A 26,781-nucleotide genomic window follows, 5' to 3' on the forward strand; every position below is an offset into this window, starting at 1 on the left:
GGCCAAAACACAGTATAGGCGGTGCAGGCGCAGGGCCAGACTGGGGCACCACACAGTATAGGCACCGAAGGGCCTGACTGGGCCACACACAGTAGGGCCACACTGGGGCACCACACAGTATACAGTAGGCACTGCAGGCCGGCCACACACACACACACACACACACACACACACACACACACACACACACACACACACACACACACACACACACACACACACACACACACACACACACACACAGATCTAGAACACATAGAATGTAAAAAATATAGAACACAGAATCAAAAACATAGATCTAGAACACATAATATGTACAGTACAGTACAGCACAGTACAGTTAGGTACAGTAGAGTACAGTACAGTAAGATACAGTAGAGTACAGTACAGTAAGACACAGCAGAGTACAGTAAGGTACAGTACAGTACAGTATGGTACAGTAGAGTACAGTAGAGTACAGTAAAGTACAGTAACATACAGTAAAGTACAGTAAGGTACAGTAGAGTATAGAAAAGTACAGTACAGTAAGGTACAGTACAGTACAGTAAAGTACAGTACAGTAAGATACAGTATGGTACAGTACAGTACAGTACAGTAAGGTACAGTACAGTACAGTACAGTACAGTACAGTAGAGTACAGTAGAGTACAGTACAGTAAAGTACAGTAACGTACAGTAAAGTACAGTAAGGTACAGTAGAGTATAGAAAAGTACAGTACAGTAAGGTACAGTACAGTAAGGTACAGTATGGTACAGTAGAGTACAGTAAAGTGCAGTACAGTAAGTTACAGTAGAGTACAGTACAGTACAGTACAGTACAGTAAGGTACAGTAGAGTACAGTAGAGTACAGTAAAGTACAGTAAGGTACAGTAGAGTATTCAGTACAGTACAGTACAGTACAGTACAGTAAGGTACAGTACAGTACAATACAGTAAAGTACAGTACAGTAAGGTACAGTAGAGTCCAGTAAAGTACAGTACAGTACAGTAAGTTACAGTAGAGTACAGTACAGTACAGTAAGGTACAGTAGAGTACAGTAGAGTACAGTAAAGTACAGTAACATACATAAGAGTATAGAAAAGTACAGTACAGTAAGGTACAGTACAGTAGAGTACAGTACAGTAAGGTACAGTACAGTAAGGTATGGTACAGTAAGATACAGTAGAGTACAGTACAGTAAGGTACAGTAAAGTACAGCAGAGTACAGTAAAGTACAGTACAGTAAGGTACAGCAGAGTACAGTAGAGTACAGTACAGTAAAGTACAGTAAAGTACAGTAAAGTACAGTAAGGTACAGTAGAGTATAGAAAAGTACAGTACAGTAAGGTACAGTACAGTAAGGTACAGTATGGTACAGTTGAGTACAGTAAAGTACAGTACAGTACGTTACAGTAGAGTACAGTACAGTACAGTACAGTAAGGTACAGTAGAGTACAGTAAAGTACAGTAAGTTACAGTAGAGTACAGTAGAGTACAGTAAAGTACAGTAACATACATAAGAGTATAGAAAAGTACAGTACAGTAAGGTACAGTACAGTACAGTAGAGTACAGTACAGTACAGTAAGGTACAGTACAGTAAGGTACGGTACAGTAAGATACAGTAGAGTACAGTACAGTAAGGTACAGTAAGGTACAGTAAAGTACAGCAGAGTACAGTAAAGTACAGTACAGTACAGTAAGGTACAGTACAATAAGGTACAGTAAGGTGCAGTAGAGTACAGTAAAGTACAGTATAGTACAGTAAGTTACTGTACAGTAAGGTACAGTAGTGTACAGTAAAGTACAGTACAGTACAGTACTGGGCCCCCATGCAGTAGGCGTTGCAGGGCCGTATCAGTTGGATCACTGCTGCAACGTAGCTGTGAGCGCCTGCAAAGGCACAATCTCTAGATGTGAGCGGCCCAAAGGGCCGCGAACTTCTAGTCCATATGAATAGAGGCTTGAGGACGCACACACATTCACCACTAGAAACCTGTTATGCAAGTAGCCACTGATTAAAGTATTGCTTGTAGTTATCGCGGATTCGCGGGGTGGGGGGTTGTCGCGGCGGCGGCTCTCGCGGGGGGTATGCACGCGTTTACACGGTCGTGCACCGTTCGGTGCCGTCCGTGCGCGTGCATGTGGGGAAATATTTCCGGCCACACGGCGTCCGGTCCCGTCCGGCCCCCAAAGCACTACTGGACGCAGTATACACTCGTGCACTCGACATATTTGCTCATCAGTGCTCAAGTTGTGCTCAGAAGGTTGGAGTGTTTGCTCAGACCGAAAAAAAATTAGAGGGAACATTGATGCCCACTTGAGGCCATTTTGGCGTATTGATTTCCACAGTGCTGAAGGAATAATTAGTTACTGCTATGATAATAAATACATAGTAATGCTGGTAAATAACTATAAGGCAAATATATAAATGAATTCATGAGTGAATTAATTAATTAAAGTTAAAACATTAACATTTAGAAAATATAAATAATATATAATTAATAACTTGATCGGATCGGTGATTGATCGGTATCGGGTGATCAAACTTTTGTGATCGGTGCTCGGTGATCGGTTCCAAAAAACCTGATCTGACCATCCCTAGTTGTGAGCATGTAGATCGGCTATTTTACTTAATATTTGACAGTTTGGCCAGTCCTGTTGAATAATTCGAATACTAATATTCACTATTCGTGAATGCCCTAGTTCAAACAACGTGAAGGGATCTCACACACACACACACACACACACACACACACACACACACACACACACACACACACACACACACACACACACACACACACACACACACACACACACACACACACACACACACACACACACACACACACACACTTATCTCACTTCCATCATCGCATTGAGATCTCTAAGTGTTTCAAATACCAGGCGCTCGCTAATCCACAAAGTGTGTTTTTCCGTCAGGGTCCCAACCCCCATCATGTGTGACAAAGACCACTGGAAATGTCAGATTCTCCATTAAATGTCAACCGACAACAACAAAACAAAGTAATCTGTTGGACAACCCCGACGGTACACAATGGACTGAGAAAGCGAGCGACACACCCACATGGAGTATAGATAGAGAGGGGGAGAGAGTAAAGAAAAACAAGCCCCTTAAAGTAGAAAAGGCCTAAACTTTTTGGAATCCGAGATGTAGTGGAGTAGAAGTAAAAGTATTGGAAATTGGACATACTCAAGTAAAGTACCAACACCTCTAAATTGAATTTAAGTACAGTAAATGTACTTTACACCACAGCCTAAAGAGTCCAAGTCAGGAACATGTGACCAGTGCTGGGAGCCACAATGCTTATCGCTCTCATTCAACTTTCCCCAGCTGTTCTCAGCGATAAGCTTTTGTTTTTTGAGCTGTGGCTTGCGTGCACATTACGTGTGCAGTAGCAACCTTTACCTATCATCCTTGTGCAAAATGTACAAAATAGAGACATTTGACTTTTTTTCTTCCTAACCACTTGGGCATTATTGTTATAGGAGAACAAATGTAAAAGGTTTTCAGAAAATAAGCTCAAAACGTGTCGTGGTCTGAGCTTGTAGATCTGCTATTTTCCTTTTTTAAATTCTGATTAGTGTTAAAGTAGTTAAATAAAGCGTTATTGTATTTATTTGTATTACATTTCTTGCGTAAAAGTTGAATGTAAAAAAACAAGACCCCAAAATCGGGCTTTGTTGGGGCTCTAGTATTAAAAGTATCTTTTGTGGGGGGGAAAAAAGTGTGAAGTGTCATTGTTAATGAATCAGCACAGTTCAATTGGCCGCTCCTTCTCAGAACAATAACATCTGCAGCATGTGCCTGTGCGTCTTGCTAGCACACCTGGCCCGGACCCGGCCCGGACCCGGCCTAGCATGTCCTCAGCCGTAACCCCACAGTCGGCATTACGGAGGGGCTCGTGTGCCTGTCCCAGGGGGGTGACTCAGCACGCAAGTAGGCCAAAATCAACTCGCAGCTGTCCCGTAATCACCCCATTTACATCAAGAGCAATAGAAATCAAGCAGCTTCCAAAAAAAAAAAAAGAAAAAAACAGACCATGACTGTGTGTGTGCATGCGTCAGCGTGCATGTGTGTGTGTGTGCGTGTGTGTGCGTGTGTGTGTGTGTGCGTGTGTGTGTGTGTGTGTGTGTGTGTGTGTGTGTGAGTGTGTGCCACGCGGTGCCTATAAGAACCCCAGAGGGAAATTAGATGTCTTGTCTTAATTCATGAGCTCCGCAGCCCAGCAGAGCTTCGGGACAAGGAGAGAACGTCTGTGTTCGCTGGCTAAATCTCCTGCCTTTTGGCACCGATGAATCCTTCACAAAGTAGGCAATTCTCGATGTGTTAAGCAGATTGCTGCAATACATCATCGGTATAGGAACTGTCATTTCACAGAGGGGCGCATCGAGTGGGCACTGGGTACATCATCAGAGAGAGAGAGAGATCATATAAAAAAAGGCGTGCTGATGTTGCACATTGCTTTTTACAATGATGCGCTTGGCTAGGGAGAGTGGGAGATCTAATTCCAGGCCGAGGGGGAAAGAAGAGATGAATTCAGTTTGACAATCAGCGAGGCCCTCGCTCGTAGCACTGAGTCTAAATTGATAGGCCGTATCTGCGGGGATACGGAGTCTGTGTTGAACAAACCGGCCCCATCTCATCACCACCGCCAACGAGAGATGAAATTAGGATTTAAGTACAACGCGTCCGTTGAGTCAGAATATATGTGAGGAGTGTGTATTTATTATTCATCACCGACACGCGACCACATCACATGCACTATAGTACCCTGAACGGACCAGTGGTTCTCAACCTGTGGGTAGGGACCCCGAGGGTGGTCTCCAAATTATTTTTGGGGCTCCCCAGATGATTAACTTAATGTTTTGTTTTCTCACTCAACAGTAAACAATCCAGCATAAAGTTTAAGTATATAGAGGGTATATATGCACATTTCCAGAGTGACAATTTAAGGACTTTTTAATACTTCTAAAATGATAAATGAAACATTGGCCAAATTGTCAAATATTACAAGCAGAAAGTGTGAAAATAGCCAATCTACATGCTCACAACGCCTAGCAACACGATGCGTTGTGAGCATGTAGATCTGCTATTTTCACAATAGAACCGTGTTATGCAAAATGTAATGCCTCAACTCTTAGTGCTCGTCAGGGTTGGGGGGGGGGGGGGGGGGGGGGTCCCAGTTAAAATGTGATTATTTTGGGGGTCGCGGCCTGAAAAGGTATAGTACCCTACACTGGCCTACAGCCCCTACCATATTAGCCCAAAGGTTTGAGCATAACAACAGACAACAGTGACGCTAACCACTGTCAACCTGCAGCCCCTATTTTGGCCACGTCATTATAAACTGGAACTAAAAGCTTTGAAGAACAAATTGCTGATCTACTCAGCTCACAACATCTTGTTTTTCCCCTCACGTTGTGAGCTTGTAGATTTTTCGTGACATAACATTGTCACACGACCAACTATAATATAGATTCTTCTGATGATGTGCTCTTGGAACCAGTACACACACACACACACACACACACACACACACACACACACACACACACACACACACACACACACACACACACACACACACACACACACACACACACACACACACACACACACACACACACACACACACACACACACACACACACACACACACACACACACACAGAGCATGTCACGGTGTCAGCTGTCTACTCCATAAAACCAAGCGGGGAGTGAAGGAAACCCTAGATGCGGTGCAGAACTGGAGCCTAACATTTTTTCGCTGGACTTGGGAGGCATTTCTGGGGCCAATAAAAGCTGTCAGTGACACAAAACAGACACCTGACCAGAAACCCGCTCTGACGCTAAATCCCAGCTATGTAAACAGAACATTCCTGACTACTAGTGCAAGGTAATGGTAGCAACAAACGGGTGTGTGCTCACGCGCGTGCGTGCGTGTTGTGTGTGTGTGTGTGTGTGCGGTGTGACACCATAAGTGCATGCCAGTCCCTGTATGCATTAAGCCTATGTATTTAACCTCAGGGCGTGCATCTCTGACCTGGTGACGCGGGTTTTGCGTGCGTGCGTGCGTCTGCGGAAAGCCCTCGTGCGCTGCCATTACGAGACTTGACAAATGGAACCCACCCCACGGTATCCCACGCTCTCACTGTGACCCACAACACGGGGGCTAAAAACACACACATTGCCCGCAAGAACGGGTCGAGAATAGCATCCACGGCATGCAATTAATGTGGTTAAGCCTGGGCTTCACACAAGCTCAGCCCACGGAGGAGCTATAGGCGGTCGCTCACTTGTGCCGTCGGCACGTTTTATAGGATTCTGTTCCGCTAATGCGGGTGTGATGCCCGCGAACACGCCCTGGATGTGACCCCGTGGGTCATAGGTTCCATATGGGCAAGGAGACACAGAGTGGCGTGAAAGCCCATTTCCACCGAGTCTGAATACAATGTCTGAATGATGACATGCGTTTTTACAAAACATAAAAGTCTTTATCATGGATGGTCCTTCAAACATGTATTAAAAGTTTTTAATTGAAAAGTTCACTCCAGTGAGCTGTGGCAGGTTTTTTTTTTCTCTCTCTGTGTTCTCAGGCCTTTTCAGCTGCAATGAAAAATAAAAATAACTATTTGCCTGTTCACTCTTGGAGTGAGTGCACAACTTAACCTGCAAAAACTGGGAACGCATCGTAACGTAATTTTAGATTTCAGCCATCTAACTATTCATTTAGCGAACGTCTGTCCGTCCGGCGTCCGCCGTCTGTCTGCTCTGCATGCTGACATCACTGATACTAAACAGTGTCGCCACCATGGTAACAGCCGCATGCTGAAACAATGCCCAAATTTGTAGATCAGCATGCTGACATTCTCCATGCCAACAGCCGCTTTCTGAAACAATGCCCACATTTGGAGATGAGCGTAGTGACATCACTGATAATAAGCAGTGTCACCACCATGGCTGTCTGTCTGCATGCAGACGTCAAAGTACTGACATCACAGACTGATACAACAGGTATTTCACAACTGGACGTCAATGATGACTGTTCTGCCCAATCTGTTCTGCCCAACGGGCACCGGTCTGGGTTCTCCAACATTACTTCTGAGACTCCTACATTCAGTCCCTCACATACTGTATGTGTGCATACCCCCGGGCACAGGACTAGTATTAGTATACATGTGTTTTTTCAAAGGTTCTTATGAGTTCAAATGGATTTGACTGGATGTCAAGTTCACTCACAGAGTGTGCGACGAGGGTGTGTGTAACTGTGTATATGGCAGAAAGAGAGGAACACAGACGCTATGTAAGAGGGTGGGGAAGCAAGGAAAATAAAGAGGCACCATAAAGTCAAAAAGAAGAAAAGAAAGCAAGACAATGAAATGTCTGTTCATTCACTCAGCATGCGAACAGAAGACACTCCCATCATATACAGCTAGAAGGAGAGGCCAGCACCAAGCTGGACAGAACAAACCTGACCTAAGTGAATGGGCTATAAAACAAACAGACTGGAAATTGCATGTCTGACCAAGTGACAGCTGGACTGGTAGTACAGTAGCTAAAGGCTAAGAAACAGAGTGTGACAGATAGATCTTAAGTGTCCAGTCAGTGCAAGCAATGTTATGGCATTCATTTTTCTTTATGCGTTTTTTTGCAACCAGTTTAATTCAGTCAGTGGAATACATGCTACGAATTCATAAAGTTCTTTAATGTGATGTGTATAATCACACTGCAATCAAACATATACAGTATAGATATATGTGTATGTGGTTACCTACATTTTGTAAACCAAATTAATACATGGTAAAGGCCTACTGTCTACCTACTGTGAGTCCTCAAAACAAAACATAGCCTAAATCCTTAATCTGTAGTGCCACACAACTTTACAACTGTGCTATCTGTGATCTACAAAAGAAAAACGGTTTTCACATAGCCATCCGTAAGACGAGACACTTCACAAACAAGCCGACTACAAACAAACAAACAAACTGACTACACAGTAAAAATCTTTGTGGTCATTTAACTCAGTGTTTATTGATTTAACCAAAATGACCCGTGATGCTTTGTCAGCCAGGGGGAGGGACGTGAAGGGAAATATGACCATTTTGGTTTTCCATAGCAGATCTACAAGCACACAATGCATCAACATTACGACATGTTGTGTTGTGAGCAATTAGATAACCCATTTAGAACGGGTACACAGTATTGTGTATTATTATTTTGTGCTTTAACAATTGAAAAATAGCAGATATACAAGCTCACAGCGCGGCTGCGAGCTTGTAGATCTGCTATTTTTTTTAAATCGTGAAAATTAGAATTTGGACCCGATTCTATAAGTGTCTTTTGAATCCTTCTAAGACCTTTTGAAAAACCTATGTTTCTATGTCAGAAATCTGGCAAGCCATCGTCAAAGAAAAACTCCTTTTCACTTAACTGGAGCTCAGTTAGTCTGTTCTTGAGAGACTACTATGTCAGTGTTTCTCAAACCTTTTCATGTGAAGGACCCCCAAAATGATATGTATTTGGCCACGGACCCCCATCTCAAAATATTTAGTTCCAGGGACCCCCCAGAAGCAAAATTTGAGTTACAAACGCTTGCTTTAAAAATACATATATTCAAAGATTTGCACACATTTTCACGATTTTTTCAAAAATAGCAGATCTACAAGCTCGCAGTGAGCTTGTATATCTGCTATTTTTCACTGGTTAAAGCATTCAATAATTCTAGGCCTAATGTTAAAGTGTGTGTCACCATTAAAGTAACAGTTTGAGAAATGTGCCCATATCGTCTGCTTTTTGAGCAATAGTGGATGACCTTTTATTAGCCGTTGATCTCAGCCTCCCTGCCTAAGATATCAGTTACATTAGCATGTCTTATCACAGCGTCACATTTCATTGCGATGTTGGCTCCGGAAGTCAATGGAAAATCAACAATAAACGTTAACAGACTATAATCATTTATGCAATGTCACTGCATCGATGCGGAATCATCCATGTCCACATCACGAAACGATTAATTTCCACAACTAGCCATCTAGCACGCCTCATTCATTTATGGGTTTTTGCCAATTTAGTCTTCACAATTTAGTCAATTAGTCCAATTAAAACATACATTTTATCAGAGGACTTTAAATGTTCTGTAACGGCAGTGCATAATTAATTCCGTATCATTATAATAAGTCATTGTCATGTGTCACTGTCAAGCATAAAAAGTAAAACTAAATTGACTTGGTCAACTTAAAGTACTTTGAATTCCTAACCACTTTCAACCTGGGTTCCCAATTTTCGGCATGTACGATCTACAATCTCTAAAAACTCAAGTTTTTAGATGGGTTACTTCGTTGTGGGACACCGTCGTACAATAAAGTATAAAATAGGTCTCATCTCAAGTGGTTAACCTCATTGTGGGCAAACACCCCACCCATGTGCTCCTCCCCGTGGGTTCAACCAAACACAGGGAATTAACTACAAATTATGTTCATCTCATGCCTGGTCAAGATTAGAAGTGTTAGTCATTAAGAAGGTGTTGATGAAACAATAGTTTGCCTCTCGGCTCTCGGCCCAGAGGCTGACCTCAAGGACCGGAGATAGAGAGACAGACAGACAAGACAAGACGAGACATACAGAGCCACAGCCAGACTAGGCATGCCATGCACATGAAAAAACAACAAATTGAACTTAAAAGTCTATCTAAACGTGCTGAAGGTTAACGCAGGGAACTGGCTAACAACAGCAAGAATGAGCTCTTTTATAGAACGGGGAGTGCATAAACTGTGAAACAAAAACATTGATGATTGACAATTTGACATTTCACTGCGTCATTAGAGCAGTGGGAAAAAAAGCTGGAATGAACGAGATAAACTTTCCTTTTGTAGGACGTCACGCAGCGACAAGTATCAGCCATCCTCCTAGCAGACATCCCAGCATTATGCAAGGAATAAAGCAAAAATAAAATCTCATGACTGAAACGTCAGGATCAAGAAGTCCTAATGTTATTTGTGAAACAGCTTGGAAGAATTCCCCCGGCGACACAAGCGCTGGCAGCCTGGCACAATGTGTAAAATTATGGCTTTTAGGACGGTATTATCGTTCTAAACACTTGCTGTTCCACCTACAGCCAAAACAGTTGAAGAAATCACTAACTTTTAACTAAGACATTTCTGAGACTGTTCATGATTTATGGAAGACGCTTCTGAACATGTATTCTGTTGCTAGTTTGACCTCTTCAAATACTCGTTGTCAATCTTCAAATAACGAATAATCGAAAATAGCAGATCTACTGTACAAGCTCACAGCACGTTGCAGCGTGACGTGTTGTGAGCTTGTGGATCTGCTATTTCTGGTGCGAGACGTGCTTCCGAAGTATGGAAGACATGCTGGCTTCTATAGAATCCCAAAAAGAAAACCCCGACTGAAATCAGTCTTGGAGTCTTGGAGAACTTCAAAGAGGTGGTGCCATGGTTTTGTACTTTTTTCTGTTTTGTATGTGTCTATGGAGTTAACATTACTCTAATAGACCACAGGGTGGGGTTATAATGTGCAAGTTTGCCTTCCTGAAAGCTGAAAACCTCTGAGTCAAAAGGCCCGATCGAAAAACACTGAGTTAATGACATCATAAAATCATCCCCTCCACTTTTACCATACACCCAACACTGTGGGTGTGGCTAACTTCAGCTGGGTCACCACCCACCATGACAACCAGGCATACTTAATGAATGTGGGTGTGGCCACATAAGAACATAATTTTAACTCTTTCTGTACACTTTTTGGGAAATAATCTTCCTCCTAATATAATCATAATACCTGATCATCATGTATTTTGTGAAAGAAATCATGGCACCCCATCTTTAAATCCCAAGCATCATTATGACAAAAAGGGACATCTTCTAGGCTAGGCGTGTATGACAGTGCACTGCGTGCACACTGTGAGTCTCTTGGCCCTCAGCTGCTAGGCTCTTACGCCTGAGCATCCATCAGCTGCCTGGAAGGCCACCTGTAGTGCTGATGACACAGTCGTGTGGCTCCCCCCCACCCCGGTATGGTAACAGATTACCCCAGCCAACGGTTCGCTGCCTGACGTTTCCCCTGCTACGTAATACGTATGACCACAAGGATACACACATGCTTTCTCAATCACCTCCAGTACAGTACAGTCCGCCACTACTGGTCTCAATCACCCGGGGCCCACCACCACATTTCCAGATGGAAGGTCTATTCCTCCTGAATTGTACACGTGCCATGTGCGAGCGCAAGCGCACATGCTCACACACAAACACGAATATGTGTGCATGCAAACGCACGTACACCTTGAAAGCTGCGGGTTATAACATGAATGGCGAACAAACAGATTCAAAGACATCTGTCTAAAACAAACACACTTTTCACCAGCATTTCTTTTCCACGTTTATTAGTAGCGGCAGCTCGACTGTCGACTCCTCCTCAACTAATACCAAATGTAGACTTTGCTAGCTTTTCTTTTTCCCCTGCAGTGAATGAAGATCAACATGGGCTGGAAAGGGGGGGGTGTGAGTGCGATAAAGGCTGATTGGCTCAATTAGCAGAACGCTTCCTGGAAGAGCAACCGCGACGCAGGATTTTCTTTTTTCGTCAGACGGATGCGTGCTAGCTTCCTGCACATAAACACCAACACATGGGACCATCCGGTCTGTCTTCCCCAATTCAAATCTCCTCCTCCTCCAATGCCCCCAGCCCCGCCAATTACAGTGACTCAACTACTTCAGCCGCTAGGCAAAAATAGCAGATCTACAAAACACAATGTCAAAACAAATCATTTACTAGTAACAAGTCTACAAAGTGTTGTGAGTTTGGAGATCTGCTATTTCATTATTTAAAAAAAAAGAACATATACATTTTCTTTCCTTCTTTTTTTTTCTCTTTCCCCAAAAGAGTTGTGTGCTAGGGTTCATGTGGTCAACAACCAAATAAAGCGGTCTCATTGGTTTGGTCACACCCTGTCATCCATAACGACCATACAAGTGATCTGTCGGCAGTGTCTTTTCATTAGCAGTGCCGATCAGGAAAGCCCCCTCCCTCCCTCCCCTGACAGCGATCACAATCCACACATTCACACAACAAAGAGTGTGGAGAGAATAATAGATGAAGGGTGGGAGGTTTAAGAGATGCAATTGAATAGAAGAAAGAAGAAAATAAATGACCGCATGTGTCTGTCATTTCCACCGGGTTGGCGCTCCGGAGTGCTCGTCTTGGTTCCTGCGTATGTGCCATCGTACAACAAAACAAACTTTTGAAATCACTTAAAACAGTGGTTCTCAACATTTTCAGGCTGCGATCCTCAAAATAATCGTATTTTAACAGGGGACCCCCACCCTGACGAGCACTAATACAGTTCTATTGTGAGAATAGCCAATCTACATGCTCACAACGCCTCGCGTTGTGAGCCGATCTACATCTACATCGGCTATTTTCAAAATTTTTGCCTCTAATATTTGACAATTTGGCCAGTGTTTAATTTGTCATTTTAGAGGTATTAAAAAGTCCTTAAACTGTGACTTTAGAAATGTGCAGATACCCTCTATACACTCAAAATCTTATGTTGGTTTGTTTACTTGTTGAGTGAGAAAACAATGTTGCACATTAAGTTAATCATCTGGGGACCCCCCTGGGGGTCCTTACCCACAGGTTGAGAACCAGTGACTTAAAACAACATAGCAGGTGCGCCCATAGCATGGCAGTGACGTCAATACGTGCGCGTCACGCGTCTCTGACGCATTCACGTTGCCTAAAGACGCATTCACGTCAGTGTCCTTGGGTCCCATGGACGCATCCACGTTAAAATAATTTACCACGTCGCGAAAAAAATATATTTTAAAAAGTCCAGACGCCACCATTGTTCATGGGTGAAGGCATGCTACTTAATGCTATGTTAACACAAATGAAAACCGCGTAGAAGGTCTTAAAACAGACGATAGAACTAACGACAGTGCGTTCTATCGTCCACCGATGCCATTTTGGGCGACCGTAGATGGTCACAGAATTCAATGGGTGCCTGAGTTTTAGCGTAGCACCGGGCCGCTCTCTGACCATAGTGGCACAGCATGTTTGGTGATACACCGAAAAGGGTTCCCCCACAGAACGTGTGCAAGGCACAGCGCTGAAATATGACGTCTCTACACTGCAGCGACACAACAAGCAAGCAACACTTTATGCAGCTGCACCCATCAGAACTTGCATCAAAGCCCTGATAATATTTATAATAAATAATTGCTCTTCCTTGCGTTAGCATGGAGTCTGTTCTTTAGAGACTAGAAGCGGAGTTTTACAGAGTCCATGGAACGTAGTGGGGGCGCTCAGGCTAGCGCACCCCAGGCTAGTGTAGCTAAGGCTAGTGTTAGTGTATTAAATGTGGAGCAGTGTCTGCCTCGCTCTCTCCCCGACCGCGTCCACGGTGGTGTCGCATTAACGTGTATTTTGCGATCATCGCACACGACGGCGACGCTGCCATTAACAAGCGAGCTTTTCGTGTCAAGCATGCATGCAGAGGCAGGAGGTAAACAAAAGCATCCAGTCCATAGAGTTGATACAGTCAGGCAAGTCAACGCGCATTCGCGCACTGCTATGACGCTCGCATCAGCCCGTTCCAGCAGTGTTTCTCAATCAGTAGTCCGCGGACCTGACTAGCGCCGCATGCATGTTAATGCACAACACAGGCATGCACTCGTCTCCGACACACACACACACACACACACACACACACACACACACACACACACACACACACACACACACACACACACACACACACACACACACACACACACACACACACACACACACACACACACACACACGGTCCTCTCACATATGGAAAACATTAACGCTTATAACGTTTTGAACGATTAAAACCTTTTTTGGGGGAAAAACTTTTGAAAAATAAAGAAAATATATGTTTTTATTTTTCGATAAAATAATCTTACAATTCCAAATTGTAAGATTTGGAATTGTGGTTAATTTCTTTCATACACATTTCTACGTAACATGAACATAACCATATAATAACCAATTCAAGTTAAATGCTGCACTTTGTCAAAAATGACATGACGCGTTGAATTTTTGTGGGACCCATAAAATATCCCTGGGACTCATCCGAAAGACCCCTCTTGGGTCCCGGGACTCATTACATTAAAAACCTATTAACATCACTGGCATGGCCTCGAGGCCCGCCCGAGGGAGCTGCTAGGCAAGCGGGCGAGCGCACATGCCTAAGAGCCGATGGTCGCACGAGGAAGGCCAAGTTAGAAAGCTGTGATGCGGACGGACAGCATAGGTGATAGGTCATCACGCGACCCGAAACGAGCGCTCCCTCCTTGCAAATGTGGTTTTGAGTTCCATTTCGGGAGGGAGATGGCGGTACTGACGCAGATATTCACATGGCAGCCATATTGTTCTCGACAACCATGTGAATATGGGGTTGGGGCATTGTTTGGCAATGGCGGCTTTTCCAGACCAAACACGGGACCCTGAATGTGAGCGTGCATGTGCGTGCGTGCATGCATGTGTTGTCTGACCACTGTGGCAGAAAACACACATGAGTCTTATCCTCTTAAATCAGCCCCGGCCTGGCCTGTCCTTAAAACGCCACAGATAGCCCCTCATTGGATGTGACTGGTGCACGCATCAGTGTGTAAGCTTGTGGCCAACACACAACACAGTAATGAGATTTGTGCAGTCAGACACCAGGGCTCAGACAGACCATAATTAAAGGTACTGTGTTTAGGAAAAAGGAAATGCAATTACACATTGGTACCTACAAGAACATGAGAAGACATGCCTATTGATTTTTCTTTAGGCTGTGGCAGCAACATGTCAAGGAGGCCCTGATTCCAGAAATACAAAGTGGATTTCTTGGGCATTTTGAAGGGACGTGTTGTATTTTCATGGCAACTGGGCCTCATTGCGGTCATCCTACAATAGCAACATCCTCTCCTTCTCCTCTTATAACCACTTTCAACCTGAGCGTCCCTATATTGAGCACGTCATTATCATAGGCTTTCACCTATAACGACTTGGAGTCAAATGTAGCGAAGATATCACATCTGCAAGCTCATAGCTCAAGCTTGATACAAAGATTTTTATATTTTCTTGTACGATGTATTAATTATATAGGGCAGGGGTCTTCAACAGGGGGTCCGGGACCCCTAGGGGGTCCTCAGAGTTACTACAGGGGGTCCTTCAAATCTTTGTTTGATAGAAACTTTTTTTCCTCCTTTTTTCCTGTAGTGATAATATGGCCATACCTAACACTAGATGCCAAAAAAATAGAAAATAAACAATTGTTGTGTATTTATATCAAAGGTCCCTAAATAGGCCATTCTTAATTACTTCCTGTGAACAGAAATTCAAAAAGTGATGACATAGATAGAGTTTTTGAATATAAATGAACTTTTGATTACATTCACCTGTTTGTTTCCCATTGCTGGCTCCCATTACTCCCATTACTCAGATTTTAAATCCCATCGCCTGAAGGGCTGGTCACCTCGGATAGGTTCAGAAACACACAGGCTTCCTTTTCAAACTGAAACTTCAAAATAAAATACCCAAAATAGTCATTTCATTGGGTCTTTAACCACTTGAACCCTAATGTCCATATTCTGAGAACTTTAGCCAAAAATAGCCGATCTACAAGCTTGTAGATCGGCTATTTTCGGCAAAGAGGTTTGGTGTAAAGAGGAAAAAAGTACAGAGTGAAAGGTCAAGTTTATTAGGTATTGACGGTTCAAGTGGTTAAATATCTGAAAACTCAAATTGACATGAATCCAAAATACACTGATGATTGCGCCAATTGTGTCAAACGATTAAACTATATGGAATCTGGGGGTCCCTGCCTCATCTCTCTCTCAGCTAAGGGGTCCTTGGCCTGAAAACATTGAAGACTCCTGATATAGGGCTTAAGAACTAGTTAATAGCAGCAGAAATGACAGTGGACTTGCACACATACACACTCTCTCTCTCTCTCTTATACACACACGTACACAGACACAGCACTGTTCATCTTCTTCAGACATGCATATGATCATTCCATTCCTGACTGAGAGCTGAGGGAATAAATCCTCTGAACAGAGGCACCATGTACAGTATGTACAGTAGCTCTGTTTACTTCTGATGTTCAAAGAGGTCTTGGTCTTCCATCAACACGTGGTGGTTGAAGTTATTTTGTTAAAGGACCAGTTCACCTCTGGGACAGCCAGATCTTATTTTATGGTTATTTTTTTGTGTTCAATCTGTGTTTTTAGATATTTTAGTATTTCAGCATGCTACAAAGCATCATATTATGCAAAATGCATCATCGTAGCATGCTACAAAGCGTCTTATGATGCAAAATGCATCATATGATGCTTTGTAGCATGCTGAAATACTAAAATACACAGATTGAACACAATAAATAACTCAGGATTGTGTTGATCGTGTCCCAAACAACAATAAAATAAGATGTGGTTGTCCCAGAGGTGAAGTGACCCTTTAAGGGACAGTTGGAACATCCCGTTATCCGACACCTCCCGCAACCTCCAAAAATAAAAGCTTGATGCTAACAAAGAACAAGTGATTGAAACAACGTACATATTTTTCAGCATATAAAATGCTCAGTAAAAATCCTAGAGTGGTAGAATATTTAGCCACTTTTACAGTTACAAGCTGAGGACACCAACACAGATAATCGCCGTACCTCACAGCGGTGAGGATTATGCTAACAAGACAGCCGGATTGACAGTGTGGGAGAACGCAGAGAGGCCTTCTGCGTAGCTCTGTCAAGCCATCCTCCACTGTATAGACAGACTAATAGATACTAAGTCTAGGGGAACTGAAGCCGAGACAGACAGCTAGATATTAAGCTCTGAGGATATATTTCAACTGTGTTCTTTCTGACACTCAAAAGCTCTTGCCCGTTTCATCGTCTCGACGGAGGAAGAAAGCGCCGGGCGTATATAGTATTTAAGGGGTGACCATTGAGCCTCGCAACCTGCTGACAGATGTTCTTAGCATTTGGTTTCAGAAGTGTTCTCCAGAGCTCATTGTGCTATAATAGTTAGAAATACAGTGGCCTTGTACACGGCTGGGAGCACACTGTGTTCTCCTTATCCACTTCCCTGTTCCCTGCAGGTTAACTAGTTTCACAGGCCAGTAGCAATTATTGCCAAAGAGATTTTTATTTTATATATGCAGTATATACTGTATGCTACAGCAGTGTTTCCCAAAGTGGATTCCAGAGACTGTGGGTTCCTTTAGGGGGGTCTAAACTGACCCATACAATTCTGTAACTCTGACAGTGTACAAATGGAACCACGGGTTCATTTGGTTCCATTTGTACACTCTCAGAGTTATGGGGTGACCTTGAAATGTAAAAGTTTGAGAAACACTGTGCTACAGTATGAATGGAAAACTAGTTGAATTGAAAAAGGTACACTCGAGAGGCAACTCCGAGCGAGTCTTGGCAAACGTTGTGACTCAGCGCCGTCCGAGTTATGTCCCGTTACAGAATTGTAAATACCTCGGTAAATACAGGACGTCTACTATTTCTTTCCATGTCACGTATTGATGTATTAACTTGCTTGTTGTAAATCACTCTGGATTAAGAGCATCTGCTAAATGATTAAACTGTAAACTGTAAACACCGAGCGCTCCACTGCTGTCCACTTCGATAGAAGAGCCGTGCTCTTCTGTCGAGACATTTACATTGTGTCAAAGGTCATTGTCTCACCTAGATACAGGATCTGACACCAATTTTAGCTGCGTGTATCAAAACACTGTCTGTGCGGAAGCTTGTGATTGGCTGAACCGGAGGTAGGGAGCGCATGGAGGTGCCGAAAGTATTATTTAGATTACTATTACTATTTAGATTTACTAAAATAGTAAATGTACTATTCTGGAGTTGCATGTCTCCATTCCGACATGTCTCCTTTCCGACATGTCTCCATTCCGATACTAACCCTATCTCTAACCCTAACCCTAAACTTAACCTCTATGGAAGTGTTGCCACTCCGAGAATAAGAAGTCAATGTCGGAATGGAGACATGTCGGAAAGGAGACATGTCCCCCTATTCTGGCCCCCTGGTTTACAACTTCTAACGGCGCTGACACTGTCGCTCGCTCGGCGGTGTCTCACGTAGCTCAAGGACGCCTGAGACGGCACGCCTCTGTAGTGTCACCTCCACCGTAAACAAGCGCTCCTTTATCTTAACCCAGACGTTGTTTTGATACACCCATTTTAGCTCAATGGTAAAAATGTCAGCACTTGTGCAGGAAACCGGGTTCAAATCCAGGGTAGAAGAGTAAAGTCACATAGTCCTGCTTTAAAACAGTGAATCCTTGTAAAGCAGGCATGAGAACGCACCGGAGGCTCTCTGCTGGGTAGAGGTGGGATTAGGAAGTGGGATGCGCCTTTCTTTACCCCTTGTCCTCTTCACTCAAACTCTCTCCGCTGTAAATCACTGAGTCTTTCTCTTGCCCTGACAGAGTGTATAACTGCAAGCGGCAAGTGTGACCAACACCTATTGAGCCCTCCATAACAACAGGCTACACTTGAGCTAATCGGGAGGACAAACGGAATACTGCAATCAACAACGGGAAGAGTGTGCCGTGCGTGTGTGCATGAGAGAGAGAGAGAGAGAGAGAGAGAGAGAGAGAGAGAGAGAGAGAGAGAGAGAGAGAGAGAGAGCGAGCGAGAGCGTATTGTCCCTTAAGTGGGACTACAAAAGGGAGGCGACAGAAAATTCATGGTCCGTTTCGTTGGTGACCGTGTCCCGGCCTCCATTGTATTTTAATGCACTACGTTGAGCTGCCTGGGCAGACATGCGTTGTTTACACTAAATAGATGTGCACTCTATTTCTCTCTCATTCACATACACAGTACCTACACTTTCTCTCTCTCACACACACACACACACACACACACACACACACACACACACACACACACACACACACACACACACACACACACACACACAACACACACACACACACACACACACACACACACACACACACACACACACACACACACACACACACACTTGCCCAAATTAAAGCCAGATCTGCAGCCTAAAGAGAGGCTGGGAGAGGAAGTGGAGCAGCTCCACTGCTGTCAAAGAATACAAAAGGTAAAGAAGGCCTGCGTTCCTGCAGAGACAGAGGAAATAAACACTTCCACATGCAATGCTAGCCAGACACACACACACACACACACACACACACACACACACACACACACACACACACACACACACACACACACACACACACACACACACACACACACACACACACACACACACACACACACACACACACACACACACACACACACACACACTACAGTTAACACAGTGCTGTGCATTTCAATAGGAGAGGCCTAGCAAGCTACTCGTATGGAGAAGGCTGGGGGGGAAAAAACACACTTTCTGCTTCCAGAAATGTACAGCTGAGCTCAGGCATTTTTCCATTACACTAGCCCTTCAATATAACACGGCTACTATGCACCACAAATAAACAACACAAATAAACTGACAAGAGTACAATTTGAGATGAGATTTGAGACAGTCTTTGGCTGCAACATTTCAGAATGTTCAAAGACGAGTCCACTTTCAAGCTGTTGTGTGTGTGCATCAGAGAAGACACCGACAGTGGAATGAGTTGACATGGCACTTCCATTTTGCACAATTCATTCACAGGAAGGTTCGCTATACTCATATTTACTTAGTTTTTAGTCTCTTCTGGACTGCTTCAAAGCTTCTTGGGTGCAGGATCAGGTAAGTAGACGTAGAAAGGTATAAACCGCACTCACTTTCAGTTCTTAGGAGTCTTTTTTTATTAATGATGCAGCAGCAGCAGCTTAACAGACAGATGCGTTTCGGCTCTAGGCCATCATCAGTGTTACTGAATGCTAGCGGGCGAGAAATGACGTACACTATATAGTTTTCTAACAAATTTCCATTTTCATTTTGCAAGCATCACTATTTTCTAATCTGGCACTTCAAAATGTGCATAAAATAGTTTTTTGGAAAACAACATGTCCAGCGTATGCAAGAGGATTGCTTACAGAACAGCAATGTAGGCGACTGAGGCCACTAAAATGCCTCCTTTAGTAAAACCCTAACCTTGTACCTGTGTGCCATTATCCATGCCCACATACACAATGCAATGCATGCATACAGTACATTAGAACACATTATAAACAAAAAACTCCATACAGAATGACATTATGCAATCTGGAAACTTTTGAGAGACCATAATGCACACTTGCAATAATCTCCTCTCACAATAAAGCTTGTGTCTGTCTGTCTGTCTGTCTGTCTGTCTGTCTGTCTGTCTGTCTGTCTGTCTGTCTGTCTGTCTGTCAGTCTGTCAGTCTCTCTGTCGGTCTGGTAATCACTTTGCAAAATGCAGACCTATTAGTTCATCATCTTTTTTTTTTTGCCTGTAATAGGTTCATTGGTTATGTTGTGTTAAGTAAAACAGACCCATTTTTGCTTTATGATGGGTAAAAGTTCAAAAAAGCTTGTTTTCCCATCTACAGATCAAACTCTTTAAGAACATACATATCGTCGTTGTCGGGTGGAAAACTTGTATGTCCAAAACCGTTTTATCATTTAAATAAATGAACTAAACTAGTGAAAACAGCCGATAGATCTGCCGTTTTCACTACCTGTGCGACGGCCTTGTATGATGAAGCAGGGCGAAAACATTTACAATGTGAAACTTGGAGATACGAGGTTTCTGCCCGACAGTGACGATATGCACGTCACGACATATATATGCATAATAAAAACATAATTTACATGTTGAAAACAATCATGGATTGGCAGATTGGGCCTCTTGGCTGCAAAGCGGGGGAGTAAGAATAATGTTCTAGAATTCTAGAATGTAGGACAGGTCTACAATATGTGTGATCCGTTCCTTTATTGCATAATCCACTTAATTTCCCACAGCTTTGGTCAGGATCAATACGGACTAATGTGGCCATGCAGAACTGGTAGGGTGAGAGTGTTTTTCTGTGTGTGTGTGTGTGTGTGTGTGTGTGTGTGTGTGTGTGTGTGTGTGTGTGTGTGTGTGTGTGTGTGTGTGTGTGTGTGTGTGTGTGTGTGTGTGTGTGTGTGTGTGTGTGTGTGCGAGCGAGCGTGCTGTGCGCAATCCGTGCATGCCTTTTGTTTCCTTTTTTGCCAGAACAGCTCCCAATGAAACCCTGAGCAAACACTACAATCAGTTCAGCAGTATCGGTTCAGAACTCTTATCAGCTCAGTAGCACTGCTACTAGCAATGCTTCAGTGTGTGTCTGTGTGCGCGTGCGTGCGTGCGTTCACGTGACTGAGGATATTGTTGAAACCCTTCCGAATTCGCACATGGTACATTTCAAACACGTCCTCTCTTAAGTCATTGCCGTCAACACCAATAGCGAGCATCGTGAACATGATCAGTGGGCTGACGCACCGCACGGCAATAAATCCTCTGCTATCACGGCTTTATTAAGACCGTAAGTTAAGTGGAGGAGAGGCTCTGGGTAAAATTAGGTCACTTGGATTTTTACAGATGGCCCCTGTTGCTAAACATATTTCTCCAATTAAGGCTGATTAGGGAGGGGAAATTCCCAGACAGCATGAATTATTAAGAATTGGAAATGGAATTTGATCACATGACACTCTAGAGCTCATCCAACCCCACCAAGATGGGATCTAGAAATGAGTCCCTGTGGAACACCGGGAGCTCTCAGAGAGAGAGAGAAAAGCTTGTTTCCTCTTTATTGTCTGGAATGTCCATGAACAGTAGAGGGAAGGGGATGAAAGGAGACTGAACTAGGCTAAACATTGTTTGAACCAACTTGGATGACATTGCTTTACAAAGCCGTTAGGCCTACTGTATGTCTGACTCTGTATGTTATAACCTCGCCTCACCTGGTGTTCGTTCACAAGTTACAACAGGCCGTTTGGTTTCTGACTAACGCGGAAACCACTAGAAGAAGCGGCGTCGCTTTGATTTGGTTCCCCTGTTTCCCCAATCCCTATTGAAATGCTCGAGAAGCCTAGTGTAGTCTTGCCAGTCGCTACGAGTTGGACTAAAAGATGCATATACCAAACACATTTTTCAAAAGCAAAACTACTCCGCATCAAGGAGTTTATTAGGTAGGCCCTAAAAGTATGTCCTTGAGCGCAGGGGAATTATTTTGGGTTAAAATTGTTTCCGGTTGGATAGTTCCGGGTTAGGGTTAGGGTTATCAAACCCAGGGCTTGACATAAACTTATTGAGTAAATTTCCCAATTCACTTGTCCAGGCACAAAAGTCACTTGTCCAGATAGATAAAAATTAGACACTTCACACTCATTTCTTTCTTAAATGCATGCATAGGAAGGAGTCAGACATTGAAATTGAATGAATAACAAAAAGACTGCTACAACCCCCCTTGCTCCCTCCACTCTGTAGTATTATATGAGCAGTCCATAGTCTTGCATACAGCACAAAGCTGCTAGGAGTGTCACAGAAAAAGTAAAACAAGAGCCACTTGTCCAACAAGTACATTTTTTATGAACTTGTCCGGAAGGATTTATTACTTGTCCCGGACAACAGGACAAGCCTTAAGGTCAAACCCTGATTTAACCTATTATCATCTCTGACGGGTGGAGGAGACCTCATAATGTCCAAAACTGTTTGCTGTTTTTGATGCTTTCGTGTGACGCTGTAGTACGGAGAAAAGAGGTTTCATTCAGCACGACACCAAGGTTATGACACAACACAGCTATTGTTGTTTACGCACAAGGTTATAAATATGCATCCGTCCGTCCGTCCCGTCCGTCCGTCCTTCAGGAGTTATAGCTGTTCTTTCTGCCTCCCACCCAGCGCTGCCTGGCAGCGGCCCATGCTCCGGGCATCCCCGGCAGTGTGCTCTGCTACACCGGGAGGCTGTCAGGATGGCTCAGTGTCAAAGCTGCCCGGCCATGCTGCTGAGTCAAGCTGACCAATGTGTGGCCCCCCCCACCCCCCCCCCCCCCCCCCCCCCCCCACACACACACACACACACACACACACACACACACACACACACACACACACACACACACACACACACACACACACACACACACAACCCTATAACACACAACACTGGTCTGATATGATGTTCATGCTGCTGCTGCTGCTTATTATTATTACAGCAGCGGTTCTCAAACTTTTTTCCATGTCAAGGACCCCCAAATTGATGTATTTGGCCGTGGACTGCCATCTGAAAAAGGTTTGTGACAGGGTTTGTGGCCCCCCCACCCCCAATACAAGATTTGTGTTGTCAAAACTTTTCAGAATATTCCACCTTTTTGAGCTGTGCTACCACTCCTACATCTGTGTATGTTATATCCGTCCGTCCGTATGTCCCACACAGGTTAGCATTGGCCAAGCTTTTGCAGGACATTCTGAGCAGTATATAAATAAAGGCACCGCTCACTTCACACTGGGTGTGACTTTTCAAAAGTATTTCGCTTTCAAATATCCAATGTATACGGTTAAAGTGGTTCAACAAGACTTTGATACAAAATTATATTTACAAATGTTGCTGAAGACGACCCTGGAACTCCCCCCAAAGGACCCCTGGGGATCCCCGGAACCCCACTTTCAGCACCACGGTATTAGAGGATCAGTAGTATGCAGATGTAACGGATACAAGCACAAAGGCCTCTGGACTTTGATCACCTATCGCTTTAAAGCAGTGTCATCACTGTCATGATGAATGGAGAGACTATACTGATACCAGTAAGACTCCCTAATCGGGAGATAAGCGACCGTAGGTCACATGTATACACAAAGAGCAATGTGTAGACATACTGTGTACCGATGTGCGTGATTTTAGGGCAAAATCTGTAGGAGCAGTGTCCAAAAATGTGTTTTGCAAGAATCGGCCTCATGGTGGCGCTAGAAGAGGGCCATGTGAGAAATGAGGGGTGGGGTCTCCGCGTTGCCTTGGCGGACGAATAGGTACAGGCCCCGGCTCTCCCGGACGCTCCTAGCCCGAGTTATGGCATTTTATGTGAGCTGCAGTGGAGGGGGTCCTCCACTGGGGGCGCCACCACTTTTGCATCCGTTCTGGAGCACCAGGAGTCGGTGGTCCCCGGGAATTCCCCGTGAGCAGCCCCGTTGGGGTGGTCATTTGGTCATTTTTGCACATTTGGTCATTTTTTACATCTGGGGGTCCCCCAGGGACCTGGGGGTCCCTGGGACTCCGGGGGTCCTTGGAGGTTGTAGTTTGGCAGGCAAGGAGTGTGTGTGTAAAATCTGGCATGGATCGGGTCAACGGGTGCGGAGATATAAGCAGGGAAAAAGTGTGACGTGTGACGTGTGAGCACATTTGGTCATTTTTTACATCTGGGGGTCCCCCAGGGACCTGGGGGTCCCTGGGGCTCTGGGGGTCCTTTGAGGTTGTAGTTTGGCAGTCAAGGAGTGTGTGTGCAAAATTTGGCATGGATGGGGGCAACGGTTGTGGAGATATGAGCAGGGCAAAAGTGTGACGGACTCACTCACTGACAGACAGACAGCCCGTGGAGGTTTTGGTAGTAAATGCGACCTACGGTCGCAATGACAACAACTTGTTTTTGTTGAGCATGGAAGACAGGTGGTTGTAGGCTAAATCTTCAACAAGGGGTCCGGGACCCTTAGCCTAGGGTGTCCTCAGAGATAGCACAGCAGGGCCACCCAATCTTTGTTTGACAGGATCTTTGTTTTTTTCAATAACCACTTGAACACCAGCATCCCCATTCCGAGGGGAACATTAGCAGATCTACAAGCTCACTGCGCCTTGTGCTGCAAGTTGTGAGCTTGTACACATCCTATTTTCGGGGAAGAGGTGGACTGGAGTAGAGGGAAAAAAGAGCAGACCAAGTACAGAGCCAAAGCAAAGGTCAGGTTTCCTAGGTATTGAGTGTTTAAGTGGCTAAATGTCTGATAGATGAATCCAACACTGCTGACAGTGCTGTCAAACAAAACAAGTCTATGAAGCCAACTATAAAGCTATCTATGAAGCCATTTATGAAATCGACGAAAAGTTTCATCTGCAACACTATTTTTACACAATATGTAGTCCCTGCTTCGTCTCTTTCTCAGCTAGGAGTTCTTTGCCTAAAACACGTTGAAGAGAAGACCCCCGGGCCGGGGCTAAATGATTGATGAAGTCACTTTGAGACGCAAAGTGACTCAAAAGTTTGAGTTATGGTCTCAAAATTTGGACCATGTCATATCACAAAAAACACAAAGAATCATTTAGAAAAACACACACACACACACACACACACACACACACACACACACACACACACACACACACACACACACACACACACACACACACACACACACACACACACACACACACACACACACACACACACACACACACACACACACAGCAGGATGTGTACCCAGCATAATAAATAACGTCTTAACTTCTCCATCCATCCATCCATCCATCCAGCGGTGTCACGCTGCCTCTCCTCCCCGCAGCCAGTGCTTACCTTGTCGGACGGTCTTCAGCCTGACGGGCCCCCTGCAGTTCCTGATCACCGTGTGCACGTCGTAGAGCGGCAGCCCCGAGATGGACAGGTTCTCCACCTCCAGCAGCAGGCCGCCCTCGATCAGCTTCCCGTGCTTATAGAGCACCGTGGCGGTACCGACCCCCGGCCCCAGACCCCCGATGTAGGCGAACTCCCCGCGCTCCGCGCCCCCCAGCAGCGGCACGTTGAGCTCGCCCTGCGCGTCCTTGCACACCGCGCACTCGCTCACCCTGGAGGTCCAGTGGTTCTTCTTCTGCACGACTTTGGACATTGTTGTAAAAAAATACAAAAACTCTTGTTCCCCACGCACGCACAACACGTGCTCTCTCTCTCACTCACTCACTCACACACACACACACACGCACGCACGCAGGCAGGCACAACACACACACAACAGTAGTAGGTTGTGTTTTATATTCCAGTTGTTTCAAACTTTCTTTCTCTTCCACCACAGGACCAACATGACAGACTCTCTTATCTCCTCTCTTACTCCAAGCAGCGACGGTGTTTATTTAATTTAAGCCATTATTCCTGTATATCCTCCTCTCTGCCAGACAGACAGGCAGACAGACAGACCGGGCTTCTTCTATGAGCACAAACAACATGAAAACCTGGCTCTTCTTCTCATTCTCTCCGCGGGTTTTTAATCCTCTTTTATCGCTGTGTCTTCATCATCTTCAGCTGTGTTGTTGTGTTCTGTTCTCCACTTATAAATCCTCCCGTCCTCAGTGAGCGCCTCTTATCTTGTCTACGCACAGGAATAAACTCACTTTGGAGTGGCGTTTTTCTTCTTTTCCCAAACTAAACGACACCACAGACTGGACTCTTTCGTATCCGAAGGTTTAAAAAACTAAACTAAAAGTTAGTGCGTGTTTTCCTCGGCGTCCAGTCCTCCAGTGCTCCACGCCACGGCTCCACTACAAGGTACAAACACACCGCTGTGAGTGTGTGTGTGACTGTACTGTGTGTGTGTGTTGGTTCCCAGTTCCCACTCTCTCTCTCTCTCTCTCTCTCTCTCTCTCTCTCTCTCTCTCTCTCTCCGTTGGGTCCGTGTCTCTCTACCTCTCTCTCTCTCCGTGTGGATGTGTGTGTGCTTGCTGATAGGACCGTGCGCGCATGCGCGCTGGTGTCTCTCTGGAGGCAGCCAGGGGGAATCCTGGGCTACACCTTTAACACTGGGTCCTAAAGAGTCAGGCCAGTGGCTCTCAAACGTGTTTTAATTG

At 44.5% G+C, this 26,781-nt stretch overlaps 1 protein-coding gene across 1 annotated transcript in view; it reads right to left on the reverse strand.

Moving 5' to 3' along the window:
• Positions 1-26,525, reverse strand: part of LOC308286832 (membrane-associated guanylate kinase, WW and PDZ domain-containing protein 1-like) — a gene marked incomplete at its 3' end in the record, with an annotated part of 229,261 nt that extends 202,736 nt beyond the window's left edge. The window contains exon 1 of the mRNA XM_080727955.1: positions 25,520-26,525. Within this exon, the coding sequence (XP_080584081.1) occupies positions 25,520-25,829 (310 nt within the window). The 5' untranslated portion in view covers positions 25,830-26,525. The remainder of the gene's footprint in view (positions 1-25,519) is intronic.
• Between the last annotated feature and the right edge of the window lie 256 nt (positions 26,526-26,781).

This window comes from Nannobrachium achirus (assembly GCF_963921795.1).
Source record: "Nannobrachium achirus genome assembly, chromosome: 6".
In the NCBI taxonomy this organism is placed as follows: domain Eukaryota; kingdom Metazoa; phylum Chordata; class Actinopteri; order Myctophiformes; family Myctophidae; genus Nannobrachium; species Nannobrachium achirus.